Here is a 26,600-nt window from a genome sequence, read left to right as displayed (position 1 = left end):
GGTTTGTATTGACCTTACCAAAATGGCGGTGGCTGGTGATCGCTTGTGATCTCGTTTGAAACATCCGGCTACGTCACGTCCGAACAAACACTCGAGCTCAAAAACATGGCGTTGCTTCTAAGGTCAGTACGAACATGTTATTTTTAAAAATGTGACATTTTTCCTTTTCTTTTGTTTGAGATTAAATTAATTGTTGTGACGGTCTTTTTGCTGTCATATTAGCTGGCAGTTTGACAGTCGTGATATTGAGGGTTTGCGGATGATAACGTATTTTACATGTAACAACACTGTGTACTGTACTTTGCTCTGTTATAATCTTTATAGACATTACAGCTTTCTGTTTTTTATTCCCAGTCCGTTTACTTTTCTTTCAGCATCAAGTTACTTTAATAGTAATAGTAATAATTTATTACGTTGTTTTTGTTCATCATTTCTTCAAGGTCCTTGCCACCAGAACCTTCTGTACATCAAATCAATTCTGAAAATTAAACATTAAAGGGATAGTTCTCGCAAAACTGAAAATTCTGTCATCATTTACTCACCCTCAAGTTGTTCAAAACATGTATGAATTTATTTCTTCTTCTCTACACAAAAGAAGATATTTTGAAGAATGTCTGTAACCAAACATACTATGGAAGTCAATGGGGTCCGAAAACTGTTTGGTTACCCACATTCTTCAAAATATCTTCCTTTGTGTTCAGCAGAAGAAAGAAATTCATACAGGTTTGGAGGTTGAGCAAATGATAACGGAATTTTCATTTTTGGGTGGACTATCCCTTTAACTCTGAGCAGTATGTTGTGTGCCACATTATTTGTAATGTTTATATATCTGAGCTCTTCGGTTCTACTAGAGGCATATCACTGTGCATTGGATCAGACAGTGTGACATAATTTCCATTATTAATATTAATAAGATTAACCATATTAGATGTTAGTAATTATGCCCTGTTAGGTGATTTGCATAACCAAACAGTGAAAATCCATATGCCAGTTCTTTGCTGTTGTTGTGTTTACAGACATGAATTAGGATTGTTTATGAATGCAGCACCTGGTTTATAATGTACGGAATATCCAGCTGCTTTAACTGTTACAAAGTTTGTGTTTGTTCTTAAATTAGTTTTTTCTATTTTTAAGGACGGTGGCCCGGCAGGGTCTGTGTTCGTCACGGTCACAGTTTGGCATACTCTACAGACAGTGAGCATTTTTGTGTTTTCCTAACAAATTGTCAAATTAAGAATTCATATTAAGCTGTTAAACTCCTTTCCACTTTGTTTTCCAGTGCTGTTCCAATGGGAACCACAGCTAAAGAGGAAATGAACAAGTTTTGGACCAAAAACACACGACTCAACCGACCTGTTTCACCACATATAAGCATCTACCAGTGAGTGTTACCACATCTGTTTTTTTGAGTGTGTTGATCATACGTGTGAGGATTTTGGTTTTAAAGAATGTAGTGATGAGCTATGAATGGAATTAACTAACTGTCCCCAAAAAAAGGTGATCAGTTAATGGCTTTGGTGTTTGCAGATGGTCACTCCCCATGATGTTGTCAATCTCACACAGAGGAACAGGCGTGGGACTAAGTTCAGGTAGCTAGAATATATTCTTGGCTTTCGCTGATGTCTCTAAAGGCCCGTTCACACCAAGAAGGATAACTATATTAGCATCCACACACCAAAGCACAAGAACATTGTCGTCTAATGTTTTAAATAATTGAGCTCTTTAAGTTCTGGTAGATTTCGATTGGCTGTCAATGTTTGTTGTTTGTTTTTTCATCAGCTGGAGAAAAAAAAATTCTAAAAGTGGTTCAGATGATATCGTTATTGTCATAGCTAACATTAACACCTGCCAACCCACTAAATTTAGCCAGAGGCGTATTGATTTCTCCAGTGGCATTTGACACAGTCACTCCTACTAGCCTACTAGCGGGTTGAATTTTATATACAGTATAAGTATTCTGTATACTGTATATACAGGTGCTGGTCATATAATTAGAATATCATCAAAAAGTTGATTTATTTCACTACTTCCGATCAAAAAGTGAAACTTTTATATTATATTCATTCATTACACACAGACTGATATATTTCAAATGTTTCTTTTAATTTTGATGATTATAACAGAGAACTAAGGACAATCCCAAATTCAGTATCTCAGAAAATTAGAATATTACTTAAGGCCAATACAAAGAAAGGATTTTTTAGAAATCTTGGCCAACTGAAAAGTATGAACATGAAAAGTACACAGCAAAAACTCCAGAGTTAAATGAACTCTCCTGGGAGTATATGTGAGACCACACTCAAGAGTGTTAAAGTTTTAAAACAAGAGTGTTAAAGTAACACTGAAGCAGTGTTAAAGTTAATGAGATAATTAAGTGATTCATTGAGTGATGATTGGCCATTATTGAAGATACCTGATGATAACAAGCAGAATCGCCAAAGGAGAACACCACAATTAGTAAGTCACCATTATGGTGATCAGTGTGTGAATTAGTTTGGACCTTGACATTTAACACATTAGATTTTGTTTTGGTTGCTTTGACAGCCAGACAAGCAAAGAGTAAAAGTCGATGAGGTGATGTTGGTTATGTTTTGACATGGTCATCAATTGAGCTGAATCATTGATTATAGCCTTGTATCTGAGTTATGTTTATACCAGCCTTGTGATTCCACAGGATAAAATCAAGCATTTTCAACTTAATCCAAAGGTTTTCTTAAAAGTTGTTCTGATCAAAAAGCAAGTTGCAGTGCATTTTGGGAGCCATCATTCATTGCTGCATGAATAAATTATGAGCTTTACAAGCTGTTGAGATTCCTACACTGATTCTTGATGTGCGTGTGCCTAAAAAATAAATATATATTTTTTTATCAGAACAACTTTTAAGAAATCCTTAGAATTATATAGAAAATGCTGGATCTTATGTCATAATCAACAAGACAAACCCAACTCAAAGACTAGGCTTTAACTGAGGTTAGTGATTCAGTCAAAACATAAACAACACCAAGCAATCAGCTTTTGTCATTGCTTGTCTGGCTGTTACAACTCCGTTACAGCACCAAACAAAATATAATATTAAAAAGTCAAGGGTTACCCATAACCAGGTAAACACTGTTCACCATAACGGTGACTGTTTTTTATTTATTTTTTCTCATTTCGTGATTCTGCTTATCATTAGGTATCTTCAATAATGGCCTTAACCTTAACACTGCTTCAGTGTTACTTTAACACTCTTATTTTAACACTTTAACACTCTTGAGTGTGGTCTCACATATACTCCCAGGAGAGTTAATTTAACTCTGGAGTTTTTGCTGTGTATGAGCATGTACAGCACTCAATACTTAATTGGGGCTCCTTTTGCCTGAATTACTGTGGCAATGCGGCGTGGCATGGAGTTGATCAGTCTGTGGCACTGCTCAGGTGTTATGAGAGTCCAGGTTGCTCTGATAGTGGCCTTCAGCTCTTCTGCATTGTTGGGTCTGGCATATCGCATCTTCCTCTTCACAATACCCCATACATTTTCTATGGGGTTAAGGTCAGGCGAGTTTGCTGGCCAGTTAAGAACAGGGATACCATGGTCCTTAAACCAGGTACTGGTTGCTTTGGCACTGTGTGGTTAATCCTCTCCAGGTTATCCCTATTGCTTGTACACTTTTTTCTACCACATCTTTTCCTTCCCTTCTCCTCTCTATTAATGTGCTTGGACACAGTGCTCTGTGAACAGCCAGCCTCTTTTGCAATGACATTTTGTGTCTTGCCCTCCTTGTGCAAGGTGTCAATTGTCGTCCCCATGATTGTGTAGCCTACAGAACTAGACTGAGACACCATTTAAAGGCCTTTGCAGGTGTTTTGAGTTAATTAGCTGATTAGCGTGTAGCACCAGGTGTCTTCAATATTGAACCTTTTCGCAATATTCTAATTTCTGAGATACTGAATTTGGGATTTTCCTTAGTTGTCAGTTATAATCATCAAAATTAAAAGAAATAAACATTTGAAATATATCAGTCTGTGTGTAATGAATGAATATAATAAACAAGTTTCACTTTTTGAATGGAATTAGTGAAATAAATCAACTTTTTGATGATATTCTAATTATATGACCAGCACCTGTATACAGAATGTATATACATTTTTCAATTGTAGTCTTTTAAAAAGGCATCAGAAATAATAAACTTAGTGGGTTGGTGGATGAATATTGTTGGTGTTACAGGGCTTGAATTTCTGGGTGGCATAATTTTACTCATTCCCGCAGATTTTGTGCTCAAGCTTCCCTGTGGTCATATTTTAATATTCATGTGCCTGTAATGAGTGTGTTGCAGGTCTGTTTTATCTGTTGTCTCTCATTTTGTGGGGCTTTGCAAACCTGTATTAACTGTATTTTTTTACAATATTCACTCGTCATGACAGTAAAACAGGGCATTCCAGTCAATCTCCTGCAGTATTTCCTCTCTCAATCAGTAGAAATTTTTCTTTAACACCCAGTCATGCATAGGGGAAAAATACTGTCATATACCGTGAAACCGATATAATTTTGAAAAATACCATGATATACATTTTTGGTCATACCGTCCAGCACTAACGTAAACCGTTAAGAATGAAAATGCATGTGAAACAGTATAATGGATCTGTGCGTCCGATCTTAAAGAGACAGCAGCCCTGCCGCCAAATTTTGAGATGATATTAAAAATATCTTTTTTTAATCAACATGGTATCGATGTCAAAATTTTGGCCAGTGAGAATGCTGAGTGGCTAGTAAACTTTGGGAAACCACTAGCCACAGTGGCCGCTGAGCAAAAAAGTTTAGGAAAAAGCCCTGGTTAGAGCGATTATTAAAACTTAACCTTTATAGTTATCATCTTTGGTTCGAACAGCCTTTAGTTGTTAGTTATAATGACAACGACACAGAGGAACGATATCGTTGGAATCATTTTCAGAAGCTAGTGATCAATAACAACATGACAGCCAATCAGAATCCACCGGAAGTTAAAGAGCTTGAGCAGTTCAAGCAGCAGACGACAAAACTGCAGCACACGCTTGCAGAACAAAAAGCTAGGCAGAACGTTATTATACAATGGCATCGACACAAATATAATTCTCGTTCTTGCTGGCTTTTAAATAATCCTTTTGTGTTCATGACTAAATGGTTGCGTATTAATATTAAATAATATTGTTGATCTTTTTGTCTCAGGAATCTCTGCGTTTGCACTTGCCGCATTGGTTTTACCAGAGAGTTACCCGTATTACCTTGATCTGATTCACTCCATGTCCTTTGGGCCCCAGTTCCTTGCTCTCAGCAAATTTGCTCTGGCTTTCCCAGTGGCTTTCCACACCTTCAACGGCGTCCGTCATCTGGTAAACACACACACACACACACACACACACACACACACACACACACAGACACACACACACACACACACACACAAATGAAAGAATGAATGAGTGAAGTATACAGACTGTTAGGGTAACAGTTTAGGACCCAGGACCACTAGTGAAAAATGAAGACCAAGAGTCAGGAGTGTAATTAATTAAACAGAAATGTACTGAAGAATAGTTTGCAGTTTCATCAGCTTCAAGTCTCACAAGGAGTTTGTAGGCTGCACTCCCTTTACCCACCTATCGTACATACAATTTCTCAACAGTTATACACTGTTGTTCAAAGTCTAGCCATGTCATTACTGCAAGGTGGATGATTTTGATAGGCTCAGAGAAATGGTAAATTTCCACACATTGTCAGTTATTCATATAAATCAGATTCACGTGTCCATAGATCAGCTGTTGAAGCTTTTACCCCGGAATTAGGCACGTAGTTACCTTCCAGGTCTGGAGCAGGAGCAGGCGCCAGCTTGCCCAGAACAACAAGTCCATCTACCTCTTAGGATGCCCGTAATCCACCTCAAATACTGATCTGTAACACAGAATACTGCGCACAAACACACAGATACACAGTCTCTCAAAGGTTGGTTGAGCTCTGGTCCTAACCAGAAAAAGTTTCCCAAAACATACTGATAACATGTGCTTCCTCTCAGTGAGAGGTACAGACAATAGTACAGGCAATATTCATCTTGATTCTTTAGTGTTTCAATAAAAGGAAATATAAAATGAATAAAATATAATATAAAAATGAAAGACCGATCCATATTTCATCTCTGGAAGCCGGGCTAAGGGAGCAAGCACTGTTACTGCACTCTTGTCAGGTTAGGGGTGTGTGATGCCTCTAAAATCCAAACACACAACTGAAATCAAGTGTTTAGCGACACATCACACATCCCTAGGACCACTCAGAGACCAAATACAAACTGTAGAAAACATAAAGGAAGAAACAATCAGTGGTTCTCTTGATTTAAGCAAAATCATAACTGGAAAGAATTATTAAAAATCATTATAATATAGGAGGATAAATATTGATTAAGGCTTTGATTATGAATTCAATAAAGAAATTTATACTTTCATTCAGCAAGGATGCGTTGAATTGATCAAAAGTGACAATAAAGACATTTTTGAAAATAAATACTGTTCAGTTAAATTTTCTATTCATCAAAAAAATCCTGCAAAAAAATAATAGTTTCCATAAAAATAATAAGCAGCACAGCTGTTTTCAACATTGATGATGATAATAACTAAATCAGCATATTAGAATGATTTCTGAAGGATCATGTGACAGTGAAGACTGGAGTAGTGATGCTGAAAATTCAGCTTTGGCATCATAGGAATAAATTCTATTTTAAAATATATTCAAATAGAAAACAGTTATTTGAAAGGGTAATAGTATTTCACTGTACCACTGTTTTTGCTGTATTTTTGATACTTTGGTGAGCATAAGAAACTTTTTTTTCAAAAAAGAAAATCTTACAGACAGCAGACCTTTGAATGATAGTGTATATTCAATATTTTTAATGTGCATTCAATGTTTTACTCATTACCAGAATAATGATTTATCCTTTTGGGAGACTGTTCTCTGCAGATATTAATATGAATTAGATTTATTATTCAGCATATCATGCAATTCATTCTTTTTTTGTGAATTATCGATCATACTTTGATTCTCTTTTTGTCTCTTTCTTTCAGATATGGGATGTTGGGAAGGGTTTTAAGATTCCTGAAGTCTATCGTTCTGGCTACGTTGTCATTGCTCTGACTGTTCTCGCATCAATTGGTCTTGCTGCCATCTAAATCCCTGGACATGACACACACAAATGAAGAAGACGTGGAAATAAAGAAAGTGGTGTTATTTTGTTTATCTGTCCTAGAAGTGGTCTGTAAGGACCAAATTCATTAATATAAAAAATAAAAATATATATATCTACACAAAAATATCCTCAGTGGGTTTTTTTCCATGTTAAATGCCTTGAAGCTGAAGGCCTCATGGAACTTGGTATTTGCAATGAACTTTACAGCAGTCATATGGAAATATTCAGGAATTGTCTTGGCATTTCCTAAACCATTTGCCTGGTTTTACTGTGTCACTGCAGTATTTCCAAAAATGTTGACCTGTGCTTGATTTCACTTCAGTTTTGGCATAAATTAAATCACTTTGGGTAGCAAAGGCCCTTGACAAATTAAACCTCTAGACTCAGGACGATAAAAGCTCCTAGCAAATCAGTACTCTGCCAAAACTGACCGATTCCCATGCATTTATGTGATTTCCTCCCATCATGACTGGACATAAAGAGTTGTTCATAGTATGAAGCCACATAAAATCATGATGATGTAATTATAATATTTCATAGTAACCAATAATAAGAGAGCGTGATTGGAATTGTGTTAATAATTTAAATAAACCCTAATGTTGATGTCTGGCTGCACAGGTTAAATTATTCTCCTGGAATCTTGTTCACCTGAATGATAATGTCAAGGATGGCTGTGGGCTTTTTTCATTTAAATGGTAATGTCGTAAAATGGACTGGTTTGGATTACAGACTACATGCAATCACTACACTGAATGTTTAATTGAAAATCTCTATCCTGGAGTTCCTAACGCACCTGTTCTCTCATAATTTCCCTTTCCCTTCACTAAAACACTGGAGATAAGTTATTTATCTGTGTCAAACTAGAAGGCATGTCCTTTCACTTGTGGTCAAGAATAAAACAAATTGTTTTCAGTGTCAGAATTGCATCAGGTTGGATTATATGGTCTTTTCAAGTAGGGACCCCCGGGGGTCTTCTGAAATATGAGTTTGACTGTCAAAGTAATCATGTTAACTTAAAAATGACTGTTAAATATTTAAGTAATATTTTAACACATTTACCAAATTTGATATTCTTACTGTTTTATTCTGCTTTATAAAGGCTGGTCTGAAAACATGATATTGATTGTGAAATAAAGAAATACTCATCCTTGATCTCTATTATTATTATTTTGTGTGTGTGGAAAAAAACAGAAATGTAGGCTAATTGTTCATTTCTCTTATTTTACAACTTATATGGTCAATAATTGTATCCTTTGCAACTTTTCCTTCATATCATTGGGGTTGGAAGGCACAATTCTCTACAAAGTGTCTTTGAAACAATATTTACTGTATCCAGTGCGATACAAACTGAATGGAAAATGTTTCTCTTCAGGTTCATACATTCAACAGTAATTCTATCGGTGGAAAGAAGGCATTGCTAATTTAATACTTAGCTAAGTGTTTTCCTTTTATCACAGTATTCAATGTAGTTTGTTTTTAGAAAAACTACATATTTTTATATTTCTAACAAGTGGATCATATTTGGTGGTCATCGACAAAACAAAGCTTGAAAACCCCTGACATAAACTGAAGCGAACGCGATTTAGTTTGTACAATTTGGCTAGTTTTGCAACAAACAAATAATTCGCCTGCTATTTAAACACAACGATAGCTTATATAGACATGGTATGGTACACAAAATGACGCGTTTTAGGTAATGTTATTCATTTAGCTGTTGAATTGTGTTTAGTCTGTTGTTCCAGAATAACGCTGGCACAGAATTCTAGAAGTAACGCTCGTGAAATAATGAATGTTTTTGAGCTGTGGTGGTATTCTGAATATCATAGTGGCGTTATGTAGTTTCTAAAATTTATGGAACGTTGTTTTTTTTTAAGAACTGTTCAAAACTGAGGGCGGATGTCAGCTGTCAAAGCGAGAGAGGCGCGCGCCCCCCCTAGCGGGACAGGACGTAATTACAGAACAAGCATATAGCTGGTCCTGATGCTGCAGGATGGCGTAGTGATGCAGAATATGACCTCAGTTTACGCTGCATCATGTGGCTCAGTCTCTGTGGCGCAATGGAATAGCGCGCTGGACTTCTAATCCAGAGGCTCCGGGTTCGAGTCCCGGCAGAGATGAGTCGAGAATGACGCCATCAGGGGATGGTGGCTTTTTTTTTTTTATGCGTAGTAATTGTGATGCTCACCCGTCACTTCATCGCAGAGAATGCAATGCATATAAATTTTTTTTGCGAAATAACCTACCATTTTATATATGCATAGCAATAAAACATTTCTGCTTTAAAAAATTTTAACGTTCAAAATTACCATATTAAAAGCCTTTCTCTCTCATATATTTCCATAGTTTAAAGGAAAGGAAAGAGATGCAACGGTTTGGTAACTCGCAATACACAGTCAGCTTTTATCCTACATTTCTAATACAATAAAAAATGCCATTTTTCTTTTTCTTTTTTAATGCATTATTGTCCCCTTTGCCCTATTAAATCAGTTCAGCTGTAATATACTTGTCTTTGGTCTTGCCAATAAAGTCAAGAGAATCATCCTGAATTGCACTGGGGAGAGAGAGAGAGAAAGGTGGAGAGAGAATGAGTGCCTGCCAGAGAGATAGAGAGAGACATCAGTGTCCTATTGATTTTCCAGCAAACTGTGTGATTGGCTCTTCCTGGTCATTATGGGTTAGAAATAAAGAGGAATCTCACTGGTCAAACTCTACAGGAAATCCTCTTTCAGGAAACCCTCCTTCACTCTGTCACGCATTGTATGAATTGAAGGTGTGAATGCTCAATAGTTTCTCGGTCATTCATTTATCCACTTTGGGCTCATTTTCGTCCTCTCATACGAGTCAATTTCGCCGCGCTGAAATTCGTTCTGCAATTTTGCAATTCATATGTGATTTTGGCCCTTCCTGCCTTGTTCATCTGCCTCTTTTTCTTTCCTCTCCACAGGCAATTTTGTATCTGAGAGAGGGAGAGGGAGCTACGAGGGCTCGTTTTAATGCAGCCTATTTTATTTTAGATGTTCAGCAAGTCATTAAACTGATAATTGAGACGTTCTGCTCATATTATCCCTGTCTTCCTGTCTACTCCCGGGCCGGTGGAAAACTAGGGTGTTGGTTTCTGCGCTTCTGGACAGTCGCACGTCGAAGAAAAGGAATTGCGCAGGTCACGGGCGAGCGCGCTCGACCGCGTGGACTGTCACAGCTCTGCGGAGAATGACGTCAGCGGCTCTATAAAATGATGAAATGGGCATGGGCTCTGTTTCCAAACACTTGAAACTGTACGCCGTTCGGAACTTCACAGGCTGAAATACTGTTGTGTAAATATCCTCTCAATCCGATAGGCTGAACTATTTCGTTGTGGAATGATGCAACCGGGCGCTTTCTGGGAATACCGGAATGCTCGCAGTACAGTCTCCTGACCAGTAGATGTAACTACTGTCTCATGCGTATCAGTGATGAAGACAGCGTTGACGTCCGTGTACAAGCTGGGACGATAACACCACAAACATACTGTATCTTTTATTTATCGCATAAAGAGATTAATTTTCCACTGTCTAATCTTCGTCATGCTTTATTTACTCCGTGAAATGAATAAAGGCCGACAGACATGTGGGCTGGTGACATTAAACACACGTATTTAGTTATTTGGGCCGGAAGTGTCCCGCCCCGAGGCTCTGGTTGGCTGCTCGAGCCACCGCCACGGTGACCGAGTCGCTGCTCTCTCGGGGTATCTGCCTCTCGTGCAGTCGTCCATGTTTAACCCCGTGCGTCCCCCGCACCGCACAGCGAGTAATCCGCGTGCAGAACTAATCCTTAAATCCTCTCGCGAGTCGCAACGCCCTCCCCTCCTCCCATCCTCTCCTCTCTCTCCTCTCGCGCGGGCCTCCCGAGCAGCCGGCGGGGTCTCCAGAGCCCGACTCGCGCGGGGACTCTATTCACAAGACCACACCTCGCGCCGCCACCAGCCTGTGTGAGGGGAACCTCACGAGAACATTGTCTTGCTCACAATTCACCCCAAAATAAAAAAAAGTAAAGAAATTCTTTTTTGGATATAAACGAAATTAAGCATATTTTCAGGACCATAAATATTCATTCATTCATTCATTCATTCATTCATTCATTCATTCTCTAATTGCACAATAGTGTGCTTTCTGATGATTAGCAGCCAACAACACCATGACTGTAGTTCAAGTGTTTACATGTGAAGCAACTTATTTAATGTAGTACTTTTTCATATTTACAATTCATTTCTCATATTTTTAAATGTTATACTATTGCAAATATACTAAATATAAAAATGCATTTGTGACTATTTAGATCACAAACAAATTATTTACATACTTCAACTTTTTTTCTTTTGTCAAATCAACTTAGATAGGCCAATTCGTTTTTTCCCCCCGGATAACACAATATTTTGAGTTTCTGTTGATCAAACCAATCTCCTTCATTGTATTAACTTAATGTTTTATTTCACTGAACTCAACATTTTAAAACAACTATACTTACTTTTTTAAGTTAAACCAACAATATTTTTAAGCTCACTAATGAAGTATTCTATATTGTTCTTTGTTGTTTTGTTTAGTCTAACGTGTAGTCAAAAACAAATAAAATTATATTTTCTGACATAAATCATGTTATCAACAACAGCAAATGATAATAATAATCTATCTTAGGCAGTATGGTCTAGCCCTTCTATCCAAATGGTACGGCCAAATCGTATTAAAATACCCACCCCTCCCCCTCCACCCCCCGCGCCTCCCTCCCTCCTTCCCTCTCCCTCCCTTTCTCCGTGCTTTCAGACAGACTGTTTTGCTGCAGTGAACGGTAGCCGTGGAGAGAGGAAAAGGCAAGAAAAACAAGAAGACAGCGGAGGGCGGAACGAGAACCAAGACAGACAGATCCATTGGGACCTTAGCGTGAGCGCCAGCAGGCATAGACGGGTCCAACACCCCAGAACCAACGGAGCCAACGGGCATCACGAGGAGCGCTTATATCGGTGCGTATTGTTATCTGCCCTCCTTTTGAGCTTACAGACACGCAGGGGTATTATTGTCGTTGGCGTCCTGGCGCTTATACAGATGGGGGGGAGACACCTGTCAGGTTTGTAAATAGGGGCACGCTCGTGCTCTGGAATGCGCCTGCATCCGCGCGCGCCTCTTCGCACCGGGCAGAAAACCGTTCAACGATCTTAGAGGTGTTAAACTATGAGCAAAGGAGGCTGATGTTAAAGCGTGCTTAGGCTTATGTTACTGTTAATGCGCCGATGGTTGCTTTGCCCCCTCGCGTTTCCCCTCACCTCCCAATCGCGAGCTTTACTAGCATCCCTGCCGCTCCTCCTGCATTCAGCTCGGACTGTGTGCACCTGCTACTGTTTTCCGTGGTTCGGTGGGGCGTCCCGGTTGCGCGGATGGGAACGGGACTGGTACTCAGCGGGAGAGAGAAAAGGAGAGGGAGGGAGGGAGTAAGAGGAGAAGTGCGAGAAAAGAACCGATGAGTGAGGGAGGAGGCGCGGGTCGCTCCGTTTCGGGTCGCGTGTCATAGAATTGCAGCAGGTATCATCACCTCATCCCCACTGTCGCGATGAGGCGAGGCTTCGCTGCTTGCGCTGAACATTTACAGACACACACACACGCACAGTTTGACAGCCACGGTCCGTCCCTCTATAGTTGCACAACAACACAGAGCATCTTTGCGCGCTCGCCCGCCCGCCCCGCAGGCAACGCTACGACTCGCATAGTTTACAAAAGCGCACCAAGAGAGAACAACCAAGCGACCTGGACTATTGTGTGAGTGCGCGCGCACGCGGTTGTGGCCACGGTCGCGTTTCAGGCTGCGCGCTGAATTCTCAACGGGCGACAGGTGCACCTTCCACTCGCGCGCGCAGCAGTCAGAGTCAGAGAATAATGAGAGCGGTGTTAAAGGCTACCGGGAGGATTTCGGGGGCAGAACTCTACAAATCTCAATACTTGTCAGGCACGCGCTCGCTTTTACGTAGCAATTGTGACGAAGGGAATGTTTGCGATCACTGCGTCACATCACACACGGCGAGTGACACGAGACGATTAATGGAAGCACTGGGGCAGCGCGTGAGTGAAGTGTGTGTGCTCAGCATCGATGCGACCAATCGGCTCGCTCCGTCTGTTAATGAGCGTGTTTGTGTGTGTGTCCTTTCTTCCAGTCAGCGCTTCCAGTGAGCTTCTCCACTTCTCCTGGCCTCGAGAGGACTATTGGGTTTAACGTACTGGACGGATGAGCGGGATGCGCGCGCGTCAGAGTATGACATTCCCGTCATTCCAACGGGCCGCTATCAGGGCTCTCGCGGCCTTGACGATGGTTCTCGCGACCTCCGTTCGGAGCAACTACGTTTTCGGTAAGAAACCCCCCTCTCTACACTCCCCCTGCTCCCCCCTCGTGTTTTCAGTTTCTGGGAATCACAGAGCCGTTAATAAGCTCGTGGGGCACAGAGGAGCCTCCCCCTCCTCTCAGCTCCAACGGAATTTTCTGCTGTGTTCTGTTATTTTGTGAACAATAGCACACATACCCCTTCTCTATCTATCTATCTATCTATCTATCTATCTATCTATCTATCTATCTATCTATCTATCTATCTATCTATCTATCTATCTATCTATCTATCTATCTATCTATCTATCTATCTATCTATCTATCTATCTATCTATCTATCTATCTATCTATCTATCTATCTCATACACTCTTCAAAATAAAGGTTCCAAAACTGTGTTTTTGCAGAGATGCCATTGGAGAACCATGTTTGGTTCCTCAAAGAACCTTTCAGTGATTCAGAACCATTTAAAAAATCTAAAGAAGCTTTTTCCACTATAAATAACCTTTTGTGTTTCCATGGATATTAAATAAGCTTTATTTTAAGGTGTGTACACATTACACAATGCTATAGCAGGCAATTCCAATGAAGATGGATCTTCTGTTTATTATAAAATCTTTTAATTATAAAGTGTTTTAATGGACTTGAAATAACGGGCTTGAAACGATTGATTTGGAGGAACTGATGAGTGGAGATCATAGATGCTTTTATTTTAGAACAAATACACCATAGAGGACAGATCTATCTCCTCAAGCACATGTGCATATTACACAACTTCCTGAGTTGGACTGAATCAGTCTTCTGGCTTGTGTAGGTGTGTGGCTGTTACATTGGTCCTCTATGGAGTTTAGGACTGAACAGAATCTTCATCAAACCTTTTCATTACAAAATCCTTTTTCATTATTAAGTTGAAATGCGGTTCAGTAAGGAATGCAGCTTTTGTTGAAATGCCTGGTTGTCACTGTTTCAGCAGACTGATGAGTGGAGATCATAACTGCTTTTAATTTTTAGTTGAAGTATAATTGCTACTGCACAAGTGTACATTACACAATCACAATGAGTTGGACTGAATCAGTCTAGGCTTGTGTAGGTGTATTGTCTCTCTAGAGTACTCTCTGAACAGATCTTTATCAAATGTGTCCAACATTTTTGAGTGAAAATATGGATGATTATTCATGAATGATGATTGTGGTAGAGTTCTTTTCATTATGAAATGTGAAACTGAGATTTGTGTTGAGATGTCGGATTCAGAGAGATGGTGTCATTGTTTTTTTTTATTAATATTTTTGAACATCTTTCTTTCTTTCTTTCTTTCTTTCTTTCTTTCTTTCTTTCTTTCTTTCTTTCTTTCTTTCTTTCTTTCTTTTCTATCGATCCTGGTCTTCTCTCTCACACACAGACAAACACTTAAACTCTGTCAGCTGTTTTTGCTGCTCACTGCATAATTCATTATTGTGCCTTTTTTGTTCTTTTGCATATCCACTAACCCTATGCATCCTTAATGCGAATGTGAGTGTATGTGTGAGTGCATGCAGGCTTTTTGCATAAGAAACTCTTACTTTGGTTTATGTGCTGTAGTGGAGAGTGTGTATTGTGTGATTGGTGCTCATATGTGTATGAGCATATTGAATGCTGGATCTAAAGAGGGACACAGTATGTTTTGCAGGTTTTTGTGTTCCGGATGATGTGGTCTGTGACTGTACATCACATTAAATGACTTGTGATGCTGGTTCCACCTGCTTTTGAAAACCTTTCCTTCGCTGACATGACCTTCAGTGTTGTACAAAGTCGCCCACCCACCTTCAATTTCAAATTTCTTTTTTTTCTTCTTTTTTTACTATTAACCAGCACAAATGTTTTCAACATTGAATTGATAATAATAAGACATGTTTCTTCAGGACCAAATCATCACAAAAATAAATGACATTTAAAAAAATGAATTACATTTTGATCAAATAAATGCTTGGTGAGCATTAAGAGAAAAAAAATCTTAGAATATTTTGTTCATTGTGCTCTCGTGTGAGAGTCAGATCTTGAGAGTCAATAACAAATATAATAAAAAATTGTTTATTAAAGGGATAGTTCACCCAAAAATGAAAATTCTGCATCATTTTCTCACCCTCAAGTTGTTGCAAACCTGTATGAGTTTCTTTGTTCTGCTGAACACAAAAGAAGATATTTTGAAGAGCGTTTGTAACAAAGCAGAGAGAGCAAACATTGACTACCATAGTACTTATTTCCCTACTATGGTAGTTAATGGTTGCTCTTTCTCCTTGGTTACCAACATTCTTCAAAATATCTTCTTTTGTGTTCAGCAGAACAAAGAAACTCATACAGGTTTGGAACAACTTGAGGGTGAGAAAATTATGACAGAATGTTCATTGTTTGGGTGAACTAACACTTTAATTAATTACAAATAATAAAATTGGTAACTCGTCTTTGACTTCATTAAAAGTGGAGGGCAAGTGGAGAGCAAGTGGAGCTGAGCGGGCGTTTTCAATTCATTCCTATGGAAGCTGAGAAACAGGATCGAGCAGGGTAGGTTTGACAGTGGATCGGAGAATATTTCGAGAGTAGAGAGCCTAGTTGAGAAATGTCAGGTGAAAACACCAGGCGACAGCCGATCGCTATGAAGTGTAGAATCAGAAATCAGAAATCAGAAAGAGCTTTTATGGCCAAGTGTGCTTGCACACACAAGGAATTTTTCTTGGTGCTGAAGCCTCCAGCGCACATATACAATACAAACACAACAAAAACATAGTAATACAAATTCTAAGAATACAAATATGAAAAATAGTATAAAAATATAAAGTCACAGTAACGTTTAGTGAGAATAAACATTTTCAGATTATGAATCGAGGTATGAGCTTTTCAAAATTTGCAGACTGTGCTGGTGTTTCTGCTGAGTTTAGTGTGTAAATCATATTTTTTTACATATTACAAAAAGTGTATTAGGCTGACAACGTAACTTTCGCCATTAGTAAACAAATCTGTCATCTTTCCAACTGTAATCATGTATATGATGGTTATATTATCGGATGGTTAGTAGAGCTGCACGATTCTTTGTTTTGTGTAAAATAGAGATCATGATTCTTCCACGATTCTGAATAGACAATTAAAAAAAATGTAATTTACTACTAGATGTTCAGACAAAATGTTAATTGCTGCAGTCTATTTAAAAATATTTGATTCATTTGAATTAAAAAAAAAATCTGATTCAATGACTCACTCATAAAGACTTCACTTGTTTCATTACTGAATGAATCAGCATTTTTGAACAAATCTTTTGAATGAATGATTCAATGACAAATACATTTTTAACAGTCACTTGTCGCCACCTACTGGTGTAAAGATGTAATTGATACAATCGTTATTTGAAACATCAAGCTACTTTCAAAAGGTGATTTACTCTATTTTAATCGCTACTGTAGACATCATTGTTTATATCCGAGGTATAACCTTTTATCCCAGTACTTCTGTGATAATTTGAATTATTGTAAGATGATGATACTATGTGGTTGAAAAGACTGCTATTAAGCTGTTTCATACCTATACTGTACATGACAGCTGCTCTCTCTGGGTCAACAGCAGTGCCAATCTAGACATTGTTGACTGAATCATTGTCATTTAAGGAATAAGATTGCGTGGGTGTTTGAATCAAAATCCGGATCTTTTAACGATTAATCATGCAGCTCTAATGATCAGACTATACTAGATGTGATGTCTAATTTTGATTCACCAAAAAAAGCTGGCTCATAAAATTCTTTCACCCTTCTGAAACCTAAAATGACGGCTGCTTCTCGATCGGAAGGCCGCGTCCTAGTAAGGGTGCATATCTCAGCTGCCACATCATCAAGCTCTGTCAAAGGATGTCTTCATTTAAAGGATCCTTTGAAGGCAGCCTTCATTTCATGTCCTTCATTTGGCCTGCTTTGAAGGATACATCAAGTGTATCCTTTGCATCCTCCCATCACCCAAAATCCTTTGCACATATTCCAATTCACAAAAAAGAATTAGCAGAAAATAAATAGGCACTGAGCTTGACCAATTTCATTTGTAATTTTTTTTAGTTGTAAATGCATCACATAATGCTAAACTCTGCATAATGTAAACCACTGGGAAACCACAGATGGTTGTCATTACCTGTGCTGCATTAAAGGTACAATATGTCGTTTTTTGCCGCTAGAGGTCGCCTATTAAGAACAAAGGCGTTGCTTGATGACACCGGGATTGAATGCGGATTCATGGGATATGTCATCTTCACCTCACAGCCGATGGAAAAGAATTGGGACGGAATGAGAAATCATGTTCATGGATGAGTTTATTAACGTTACTGTAGTATGAGCGCAACGTGGCCGCTGGAGCAATTACTAATAAGAAATGAGCACGACACACGCTTCCGCTTCTTCCGGTCAAAGGTATGTGGGGTAACGCAGCGCTGTTGATCATATTAGATACATTTGAGCGTGTTGAAAATGTCGTACTAATGTTACTCTGTGCGTTCGCTCGCCGGCTGCTATGAGACACTTGTTGCACACTGCTGTAAGCTAGATCATGGTAAAACATGGTACTTGCGGTAAATCAAGAAAACGAGATTTAAACAATAAGACTAAACGTGTTGAGCTATATAACAATGATTCATTTTCTGTCTATGTATCCAAACAGTTGTTCCCTTGTCTAATAAAAATCGAGGAAATCGGAAATCGAGGGCAACGCAGGTATGATGTCACTGATAGGCGTTGCACAGACACAGTAGACTGTGTAAACCCAGCCTGATCTGCCGGCGATTTGATTTCGCCCTGCAACTCAGGTTGGAAACCTGTACATTCATTTCTACTGCTTCTGTTACACTTTTGCGGGACCCAATCACAGACTGGCTTATCCACCTGGCATGCTATTGGTGGGTTTAACACGATGACGGGTAGATAAGTGATGGGTTGTTGCCCATTGATCACGCCTATTGTGGTCTGATTGGTGGAAGGACATGATGGATCGCTTCCTGTACTCCTCAGTTGAAAGTGGCTTTGGATAAAAGCGTCTGCTAAATGCATAAATGTAAATGTAAGGACTATCCAATTGCATACTGAGTCATTTGAATTATGCTTGTTTATCACGCGTGGTCTGATTGGTTGAAGGACTAATCGGTTGCGTACAGGGTCATTTGAATAATGCATGCCTCTTGTGCAGTAGAAAATACAGAGCAGAGCAGACTCCCCAGACCAATGTTCAATCTTAAATTGAGCTTGGTCTGGTGATAGCCAGACAACAGACACAGTCCATGTCCTGGTAAAAAAAAAAAGCTAATTTCTCTGGATTTAAACATTCTTGGAAACATCTGGGATAATGTAAGAACACAAGTCAACAAAACATATAACACTGTTATAGTGTTTTTGGGGTATTTTAATCCAAAAAACTTACATATTGTGCCTTTAATAGAAAATAAGTTAATATAAAGATTTTTTAAATAAAATATTTTGATAGTGTTAACTGATAGAAACATTTATGACCTAGCCATGCACAGGGTTGGGGAAAGTTACTTTGAAAAGTAATGCATTACAATATTGCGTTACTCCCTTAAAAAGTAACTAATTGAGTTACTTAGTTACTTTTTAAGAAAAGAAATATGTTACGTTACTTTTGCGTTACTTTTTCTCACCTGGGCTGGGCTTGTTTTTGTTTATAACAAAAAAGTTATATTTTTGTGCAACGGTAAAGACCTCTTCACTACAATAACCATCATGTTTACACACAACGCCTCTGCACTTATGTTTCTCAACATGGGGGCAGGAGAGCTGTCAGTCAAATTAATGTGAAAAAGTAACTTGGGTTACTTTTTTGAAAAAGTAACTCAGCTATTTTGTTGTAAATTTGAGAAGTAATGCGTTACTGTACTAGTTACTTGGAAAAAGTAATATTATTACGTAACTCAAGTTACTTGTTATGCATTACCCCCAACTCTGGCCATGCACACTTACTAGACTAGACACTTACTAGGAAGAATCTAGCCTACAAGCCTCACGTAGGACTGGACTAGGAAGGACACAGCCTCACTAGGATGCAGCCCTCTGACTGATAAGCACCCGACAAATGGGACACCCTGTGGTCTTAGCAGGCACGTGCTAGAGCTGCACGATTAATCGCTAAAAGGTCGCAATCTCGACTCAGGCGTGATCTTATGCGAGTCTGCCATCAATCCCTTCACAAGTACAATCACAGCAAACACTCAAATCTGCGTTGGCACCACCAAAATACACATACATAGTGGCCTGTAGATTCCTCTGATCCTGGGCCAGAATCAAAAGTCTTTGATTACTAGTTTATCGCTAGTCTAAAGTCTTTGATTGCTACCCGACAGCCAATGAATTACCGTTGCGATTCTGATGAAATTCTGACATCGTCAGAAGTTTTGAGACGCAGTCCTGCAGTGTGCCTTCTCCTATGACAACCGTCAAATCAAAAACCAATAGGAGCGCAGAATCTGTGGATGCAATTAGTGAGACAACAACGAACCGCCACTCACTCACTGATCTAAATAAATGACATTTACATAGTGCACTCTCTCCACACCCACACACGTCTTGGTCTTTTCTTTTTTTTCTTTTTCTTTTCAAGAAAAGCCATGATCAAAATTAACGCTAGAGATTGTTTTTGTTTGCTAGCCACCATTTCAATCCCGCATGTAATTGGAGCTAACCATCACTGCCACGGATTGATAATGTAAAACCAGGCAAGGGTTCTTGCATGCGTCCGGTTTTAACGCATCCTGATTGCCGTGCTGTCTGACATTAAAGACAACTGAGACCCTTTTGTGTGACATGGCTTACAGCGGGGATCATGTTCATATACAGTCTAACAAGCAACAGTTGTGAAGGACTATTATAAATCATACAGTGTGCACCTGGCTTTAGTCCACAAGATCTCAAGTGCACATGAAGTCAGCATGAGGTGTGCACCTGCCATTTCGGACAGGGCCTAAACTGATCGCGCTGTCCAATTTAGATTCATTCACTGAAAAGAGACGGCTCATAAGAGTTATTTGCTTGTGAATCTGCAAGCCTACACTTGATGCGCTGTGTTTGTTTTCGTGTGCGTCCCGCAAAGGACGTCTCAATAGAAAGACGAGGTTACACTGCAAACTCACATTCACAACTCAGGTAAATAAATATGCTTTCTTTTGCAGCTACGTCATAGATTATATAGGCTATATCTGCAAAAATAATGCGGTGGAGGAAACAAGTTTAGCTTTAGTTCTTGTCTGTTTCTATTTTGAGCTATGGTGTTTGATATTTTGCTGTTATTCTTAATAACTATTGCTATGTCTTCACATTTGTTAAACTATATTGTAAGTTGAAAGCTCTTAAAAAAGGAAACAAGATTAGCATGTGTATCATTATTTAAGTTATATAATGTGTAAATTTATCAGGTCTTCACTCGTAGTTTCTTGAGTAGGCTCTAAGTGTGTGTGTGTGTGAGAGAGTGTTCAGATGTCCAGTCATGGTCTCTGATGTGTTGCCTACGTATTTGAATTTGGCTGTGTGTGAGAGAGAACTTTTCACTTTGGTCTCTGAAGTGTGTATGTGTGTGAGGGATATCCAGTTCATCGCTCATGGTCTCTGAAGTGTGTATGTGTTTGTGGAGTTTTCACCTCTAGTCTCTGATGTCTGTGCGAGTGTGCGTGCGCTTGTGTTGCTCATGCGGTCTCTGATGTGTGTGTGTGTGTGACTTGTAGGACAGATCACCCGTAGCCTCCGATATGTGTGCTACATCCTCTGCGACATGTCTGCGAGCAGCTCAACATGTGGTGGAAGCATCTGGATATCCTCCATAACCTGCTTGATAAATTCTGAAAGGTCATTTTAAAGAGGACGGCGCAGCTCTGGGGCTCATTTTATAGGGCTTAACAACTGTGCATCACAGATTCATCAAAAGAGACACTGCAAGGGAAAATGAGCCTTTTTGTTTGTTTGCGGCATTGCGTGGCTGCTGGCGGTGTGTTGAAGCATGTTGTTGTGTCCCTCCACTGACCTGAGACACATTTTGATGGTTATTCGTGTTGCTAGTGCACATTTGGACGGAGTGATTTATGCAGTCTTACGGTGTAAAACCTCAGTGATGTTGACATATGTGCATGTTTGTGAAAGCATGTCAGGATTAAAGGGGTATTATGTGTGTGTGTGTTGTGTTATCGAATGCCTTTAAGAGATCTTTAGAGTAATGTTCATTATAAATGGTCCTGAACAGAATGGCTACTTAGCATAAATAATGCAGAGTAATGGATCACTAAAAAACTGATTAGTCAGGCGACAGGCTTACAAATTATCCACACACTTTGCACATCTTAACCCGTGATGGCTTTTCTCACACAACACAAGAAAACACCAGATAGGCCTGCATGTGGAGAAACCACCCATGGGACATTTTATAAGTCATAATTATTGATTTTTTTAAGAAGTGGTTTATAGAAAATAAAATTTTAATTACTCAAAAGTGAATTTTTTCTCGCTTGATTTACTCGTTTAATTTCAAAGAGAGGTAGATTGTTCTTCTTATCCTGGCTGTGGCTGTTATTGTTCTCTTGTGTTTCCATTTGTAGAGACAAATACCATCATACTACAGTATTGCAATGGTCCCTGTATAAGAGGGCTGTCGATACAGCTAGATGTGCCAACGTGATTATATTTTAAAACAATATTCCATTACGATGAACACACTGTAGCATTAAAACAAAATGCTTTTACATAAACAGTGTTTTTAAATGTAAAGATTATTGGCCAGATTTACTAAACAAGGCAAATTAGCGCAAGAGCGTAATTCCATAAAAGCGCAAATGGGAGTGGACAGTTCTACGTGCGATCTACTGATGACGCGCAAATTAATGAACACAGATGCAGCCGGATCATTTCCATAATGACCAATCTACCAGTTAGCGTCTGCATTAAGACATGGTTTTTTTGGACAGTAAATAATGGCGCAAACCAGGGCTGCACAATATATTGAAATTATCGCAAATGTACATATCGCGATATGCATATCGCAACGGCACGCAATATCTGAATAATTTTACTAGTCTACTTCAACATTGTGAAAAGTGTGGGTGTTAGGTCGACGCATATAGCAGAGAATAGACTGGGTACACGACTGTTACTTATGTGACTTGCTTGACGTTAAAAAGTTATTAAACGCAATAACTTGTGAAAAACAACTCTTGCAGTCTCGCGCTGTCTGCTGTCTGACACACACACCGAAACGTGCGCACAAGCCACGTCTCTGAAAGCGTGTGATCCCTTCAGTTCTGTTTTGTGCCTTGTTACACACCCAAACTGTCAAATACACACACAGTTATGTAAAAATGGCTGTCTTGACGAGTATTCATGTAAACACAGTCGGTTATGCTTTAAGTGAACGATATCAGTTGGGGAAAGAAACCGAATGCGCGTCAATAGGATCCTTGCATTAGGTCTTAAAGTGACAGTACAGTAAACCTGCCGCTGTCTGTCAAACAACAAAGAAAAAGAGAACGTCATTTAGTGCTCTTGGCTGAATAACCTTTGTAGCTTTATTATGTATCAGTGTTTATTTCATGTGAAGACTACTGTTTTTTGTTCTTATTTTTAATAACAAAGATAACAAAATAATCGTCCACCCCTAGTTCAGGTGTCTTAGTTAGATGTTAGATCTTACCTAGATGTTCTTGATGTTAAGTTTTAGGTTGATATAACTATATTACCAAGTCAAGCAAAGAGTTTTTGGTATTTAAATATTGGCATTATATTTTTTATTTATTTACATTGATTTTAAAATTATATTGTCAGATTTGTGACATTAATTTTTGCTAAAACGCTGCTGGTCACTTTCAGAAGTTGTAGTGATCACATTCTTTCTGGGGAAAAAAAGCAAACACATAAATGGTATCATTCAAATCATTAAAATAATTTAAATAGATTTTACACACTTAAAGCAATATCGTATCGCATATCGAATATCGCATTATTTAACAAGGTATTGCATATCGCATTTTTCTTCAGTATCGCACAGCCCTAGCGCAAACACCAGTAAATTGACAAGTGCGAATTTTAGTAAATGACCTTGCCAGATTAATTTAAATACTCTTCTCCCATAAATTTTGTGCCTGAAAGGGAAACTCCAAAAGCATATGCAATAAGGTCAGCCACAAAAATAATTGTCCACGCCTTTTCAGCGCAATTTTTTTACTGTGTGTGTTTATTAAATCGTGACAGTAGTTTTTTACCGCCAAAAGAGGGTTTGCACTGGCGCAAACTGTTTGGAAATCTGGTCCTATATATGGATTTAAAAGTACTCTGTCTGTTTACTATAAGCTCTGTTCCAAGACCTTGTATGAAGTTTTTTTCAACCGCCTTCAATAGGCAGCGTCTCAACTGAAAAGAAACAATTCTTCTCTGAGAAGGATACATAGAAAATTAGGTATCTTAGAAGGCAATACGGCATCACAGATGTAGAAAAGCTTTCACATTTGTGATGTCATAAAACCTGGTCAAGGTTGGTAGGTCGTTTGGTTTTGGACATATGGGCATACTGTTTACCTATAGGCGCTCATTTAAAGCATATTGCACAACAAAATGGCAAGACGTTAAAGACATCAAGCTCCAATCTGACTAGCTTTACGCAATTCCTGGGAGCCCATGTTTTTAATTCCACTGAAAAACAAAGCTCCCAGGCAATTACAGTGAGCGAATCTGATTCGCTAGATTTGTCAATGTCTGCAAGGTCCATGATGTTGAATCTTTGAAACATATTTCAGATTTTTGTTTGCACAATTCTATACTCCCTTTCACTCGCAGTCAAAATTATATCATAGTTGTATTGCTTGTAAACGTTATATAAAAAGTTATTGTAGCTCAAAAAGTAGGGCAACAACAAGATCATGAACCAATAATGTATGCCTTGAATGCGGTGTACAGTATGTTGCTTTGGATAAAAGCGTCTGCCAAATGTGCAAATGTAAATGTAAGTTCTTGGGAGAATATAACACGCATGTAATATGGAAGTATGAGTGTTTGATTTGAGTGTGTGATGTGTTTTTCAATAGACTAATGCACAAAAAGTATTTTCTTGTTTTCAATCATGTGGTCATTAGCATTTTTTGCAACATTCCCCCTGCTGATCGTTTATTTGGCTGGTGTTAAAGAGGAATAGATCACGAGGATAAGAAAACAAATTCATATGTTTGGATGTGGTGGCTGACTTAACAACCGTAATGTCAAATTAATTGAGAGTAAGATGATTTAATGTTGTTCTAGTACAATATTTGCAAAGATTCTCAGAACGGAACCACTGAGTCCCTTTAGTCATTTCCAATCAAAGCCGTGGCATGCGAAAACCCTAAAAACGAATCTAGAGACGCCAGCTCTGCTCTGAGGTACGTAATGAATGTGAATTGGCTCTCCTGGCCCAGCACCAGAGTGGCTGTCCTGTTTCAATGTAGACTTGGATAAAGATCATTGTAATCAGTATACGGCTATTCAGGGTTTTTATGGACATGAATGAGATCAGTAGGTGTGTTGAGATTGTGTGTGGCTCTGGATGTGAAATACACCTGCAAACAGAAGGAGAGAGAGGGAAATGAAAGTCACCCTTGTCTTGGCGTCGTTTGCATGCCGGAACCCCCGAGTGAGACGCGCAAAGTCAGAGAAAGGACATTATTTCCTATCTACGATCTCTAGAACCCTCCACTGACTCCTGGGAAATGTAGTTTCCCAAAGCTTGAAAAAAAAAAATTCCCACCGGTACGAGAGCTTATCCGTAAGTAAGAAAGTGATACAATTGAGAGTCTACTCCAAAAAACTGAAGAGTGCTGAGGGTATGTTTTCTCTCGTTTTTGCTGGCTATGTGAACCTTTTTGTGCACTCTAGAAAGTCATCTCGTGTCAAGGGGTTTGTGCAGAGCTTGTGTACAAGCAAGAGAAACTTGACCTATTAGATTAAGGTTAAGTGTTGAGACTTCTGTGAGTTCAAAATGCTTGTATCTAGAGATGTAAGAGTGGCTATCTGATTGGATTAAATGCACTATGTCTTCTCATGTTTCCTGTGTAAGCTGGGATAGATACAGATCTCCTGTCATTAACCAGAGTGTGAGCGCTTTTTCAGAAATATTCAGACGTACATATTCATGAGATGATGCAACAAGCTTATTGGAATCTTAAAACAATGCCATTTTAGCTCCTAAAAGCCAGGGTTGTGCACCGTTCAAAACTGAATTAAGAATGTTTTTTAAATTCCAGTTTACTTCCCGAATTTGATTTGAGGGAGCAAATTTGATTTCATGCCACTGTCATGGTTGTCCGGAAAAGCAACATTTGTAATTTCGAAATGACAAATCTTAATCTTAAAACCTTAAAAATCTTCTGGAAGTCTCCATGTTTAAAGTCCTTAAAGGGGAACTATTATGCAAAATTCACGTTTACATGGTTTGAACATAAATGTGTGTTGGCAGTGTGTGTACACAACCACCCTATAATGGTAAAAATCCACTCACTCCTCTTTTTTTAATCCCCATAAATCATAAGCAGTGTTTCAGAACAAGCCATTTGCAGATTTAAGCTTTTGTGACATCACAAATGCACAGGCCCCCGCCCATGACTGCTGACGGACTCTGCCCTATGAGCATAGACTTTGCCCTGAGTGAGCTGTACACAGTCTGCCATGTTTATCTCTTTGCCAGAGCATTTAACTGCAGCATAAGCAAGAAATGTATTCTTATTAAAGCTACTAATTTATTTAAATCAAGAACAGTGAGTGATTTTCTGTTTGATTCATATTAACAGCGTATATGCTTAGAAAACCATATATCAGAAGTTTAGACTGATATGGCTTTAAAACGCATGCAGATAATAAACTTTCAGGATGATAAAGAACTGCAATGTCATGTAAGCATGACCGCGATAGAGATGATAATCAAAACCAAACAGATGTTTTATTTGTTTTTGGCAGAGGCATGAGCTGTACAGGCTCCGCCCTCTTCTGGAAAGTGGGGCGGGGAGCAGCAGCTCATTTGCATTTAAAGATACATACACGAAAACAGCATGTTTTTTCCCT

General features: G+C 38.9%; 2 protein-coding genes across 5 annotated transcripts in view; both read left to right on the top strand.

Moving 5' to 3' along the window:
* Positions 1–53: 53 nt before the first annotated feature.
* sdhc (succinate dehydrogenase complex, subunit C, integral membrane protein) lies at positions 54–8,339 on the top strand. The gene is made up of 6 exons (XM_079818944.1): positions 54–122; positions 1,135–1,194; positions 1,280–1,381; positions 1,528–1,589; positions 5,186–5,349; positions 7,066–8,339. Exons 1-6 carry the CDS (start codon positions 106–108, stop codon positions 7,168–7,170), a joined length of 510 nt encoding a protein of 169 aa, XP_079675070.1. The 5' UTR covers positions 54–105; the 3' UTR covers positions 7,171–8,339.
* A 3,624-nt stretch (positions 8,340–11,963) lies between these two features.
* cadm3 (cell adhesion molecule 3) overlaps positions 11,964–26,600 on the top strand; it is an 82,796-nt gene continuing 68,159 nt past the window's right edge. For 2 of the 4 annotated variants that reach the window (XM_079818906.1, XM_079818904.1), the window contains exons 1-2: positions 11,976–12,180; positions 13,363–13,554. In XM_079818906.1, the coding sequence (XP_079675032.1) occupies positions 13,434–13,554 (121 nt within the window). In that variant the 5' untranslated portion in view covers positions 11,976–12,180; positions 13,363–13,433. Of the gene's footprint in view, positions 12,181–13,054; positions 13,271–13,362; positions 13,555–26,600 lie in introns of those variants that run through there. The other 2 variants (XM_079818905.1, XM_079818907.1) reach the window with 2 other exon arrangements.

The sequence above is a fragment of the Gobio gobio genome (genome assembly GCF_949357685.1).
Source record: "Gobio gobio genome assembly, chromosome: 6".
NCBI classification, from domain to species: Eukaryota; Metazoa; Chordata; class Actinopteri; order Cypriniformes; family Gobionidae; genus Gobio; species Gobio gobio.
Note: the sequence above shows the minus strand (reverse complement) of the source record. Positions and strands in the feature narration are given on the sequence as shown.

Excerpts from the sequence above, each read along its gene's own strand:
- sdhc (XM_079818944.1), top strand. Across the intron at positions 1,195-1,279 it reads TTTGGCATACTCTACAGACA|TGCTGTTCCAATGGGAACCA; the intron begins GTGAGCATTTTT and ends TTTGTTTTCCAG. Across the intron at positions 5,350-7,065 it reads TCAACGGCGTCCGTCATCTG|ATATGGGATGTTGGGAAGGG; the intron begins GTAAACACACAC and ends TCTTTCTTTCAG.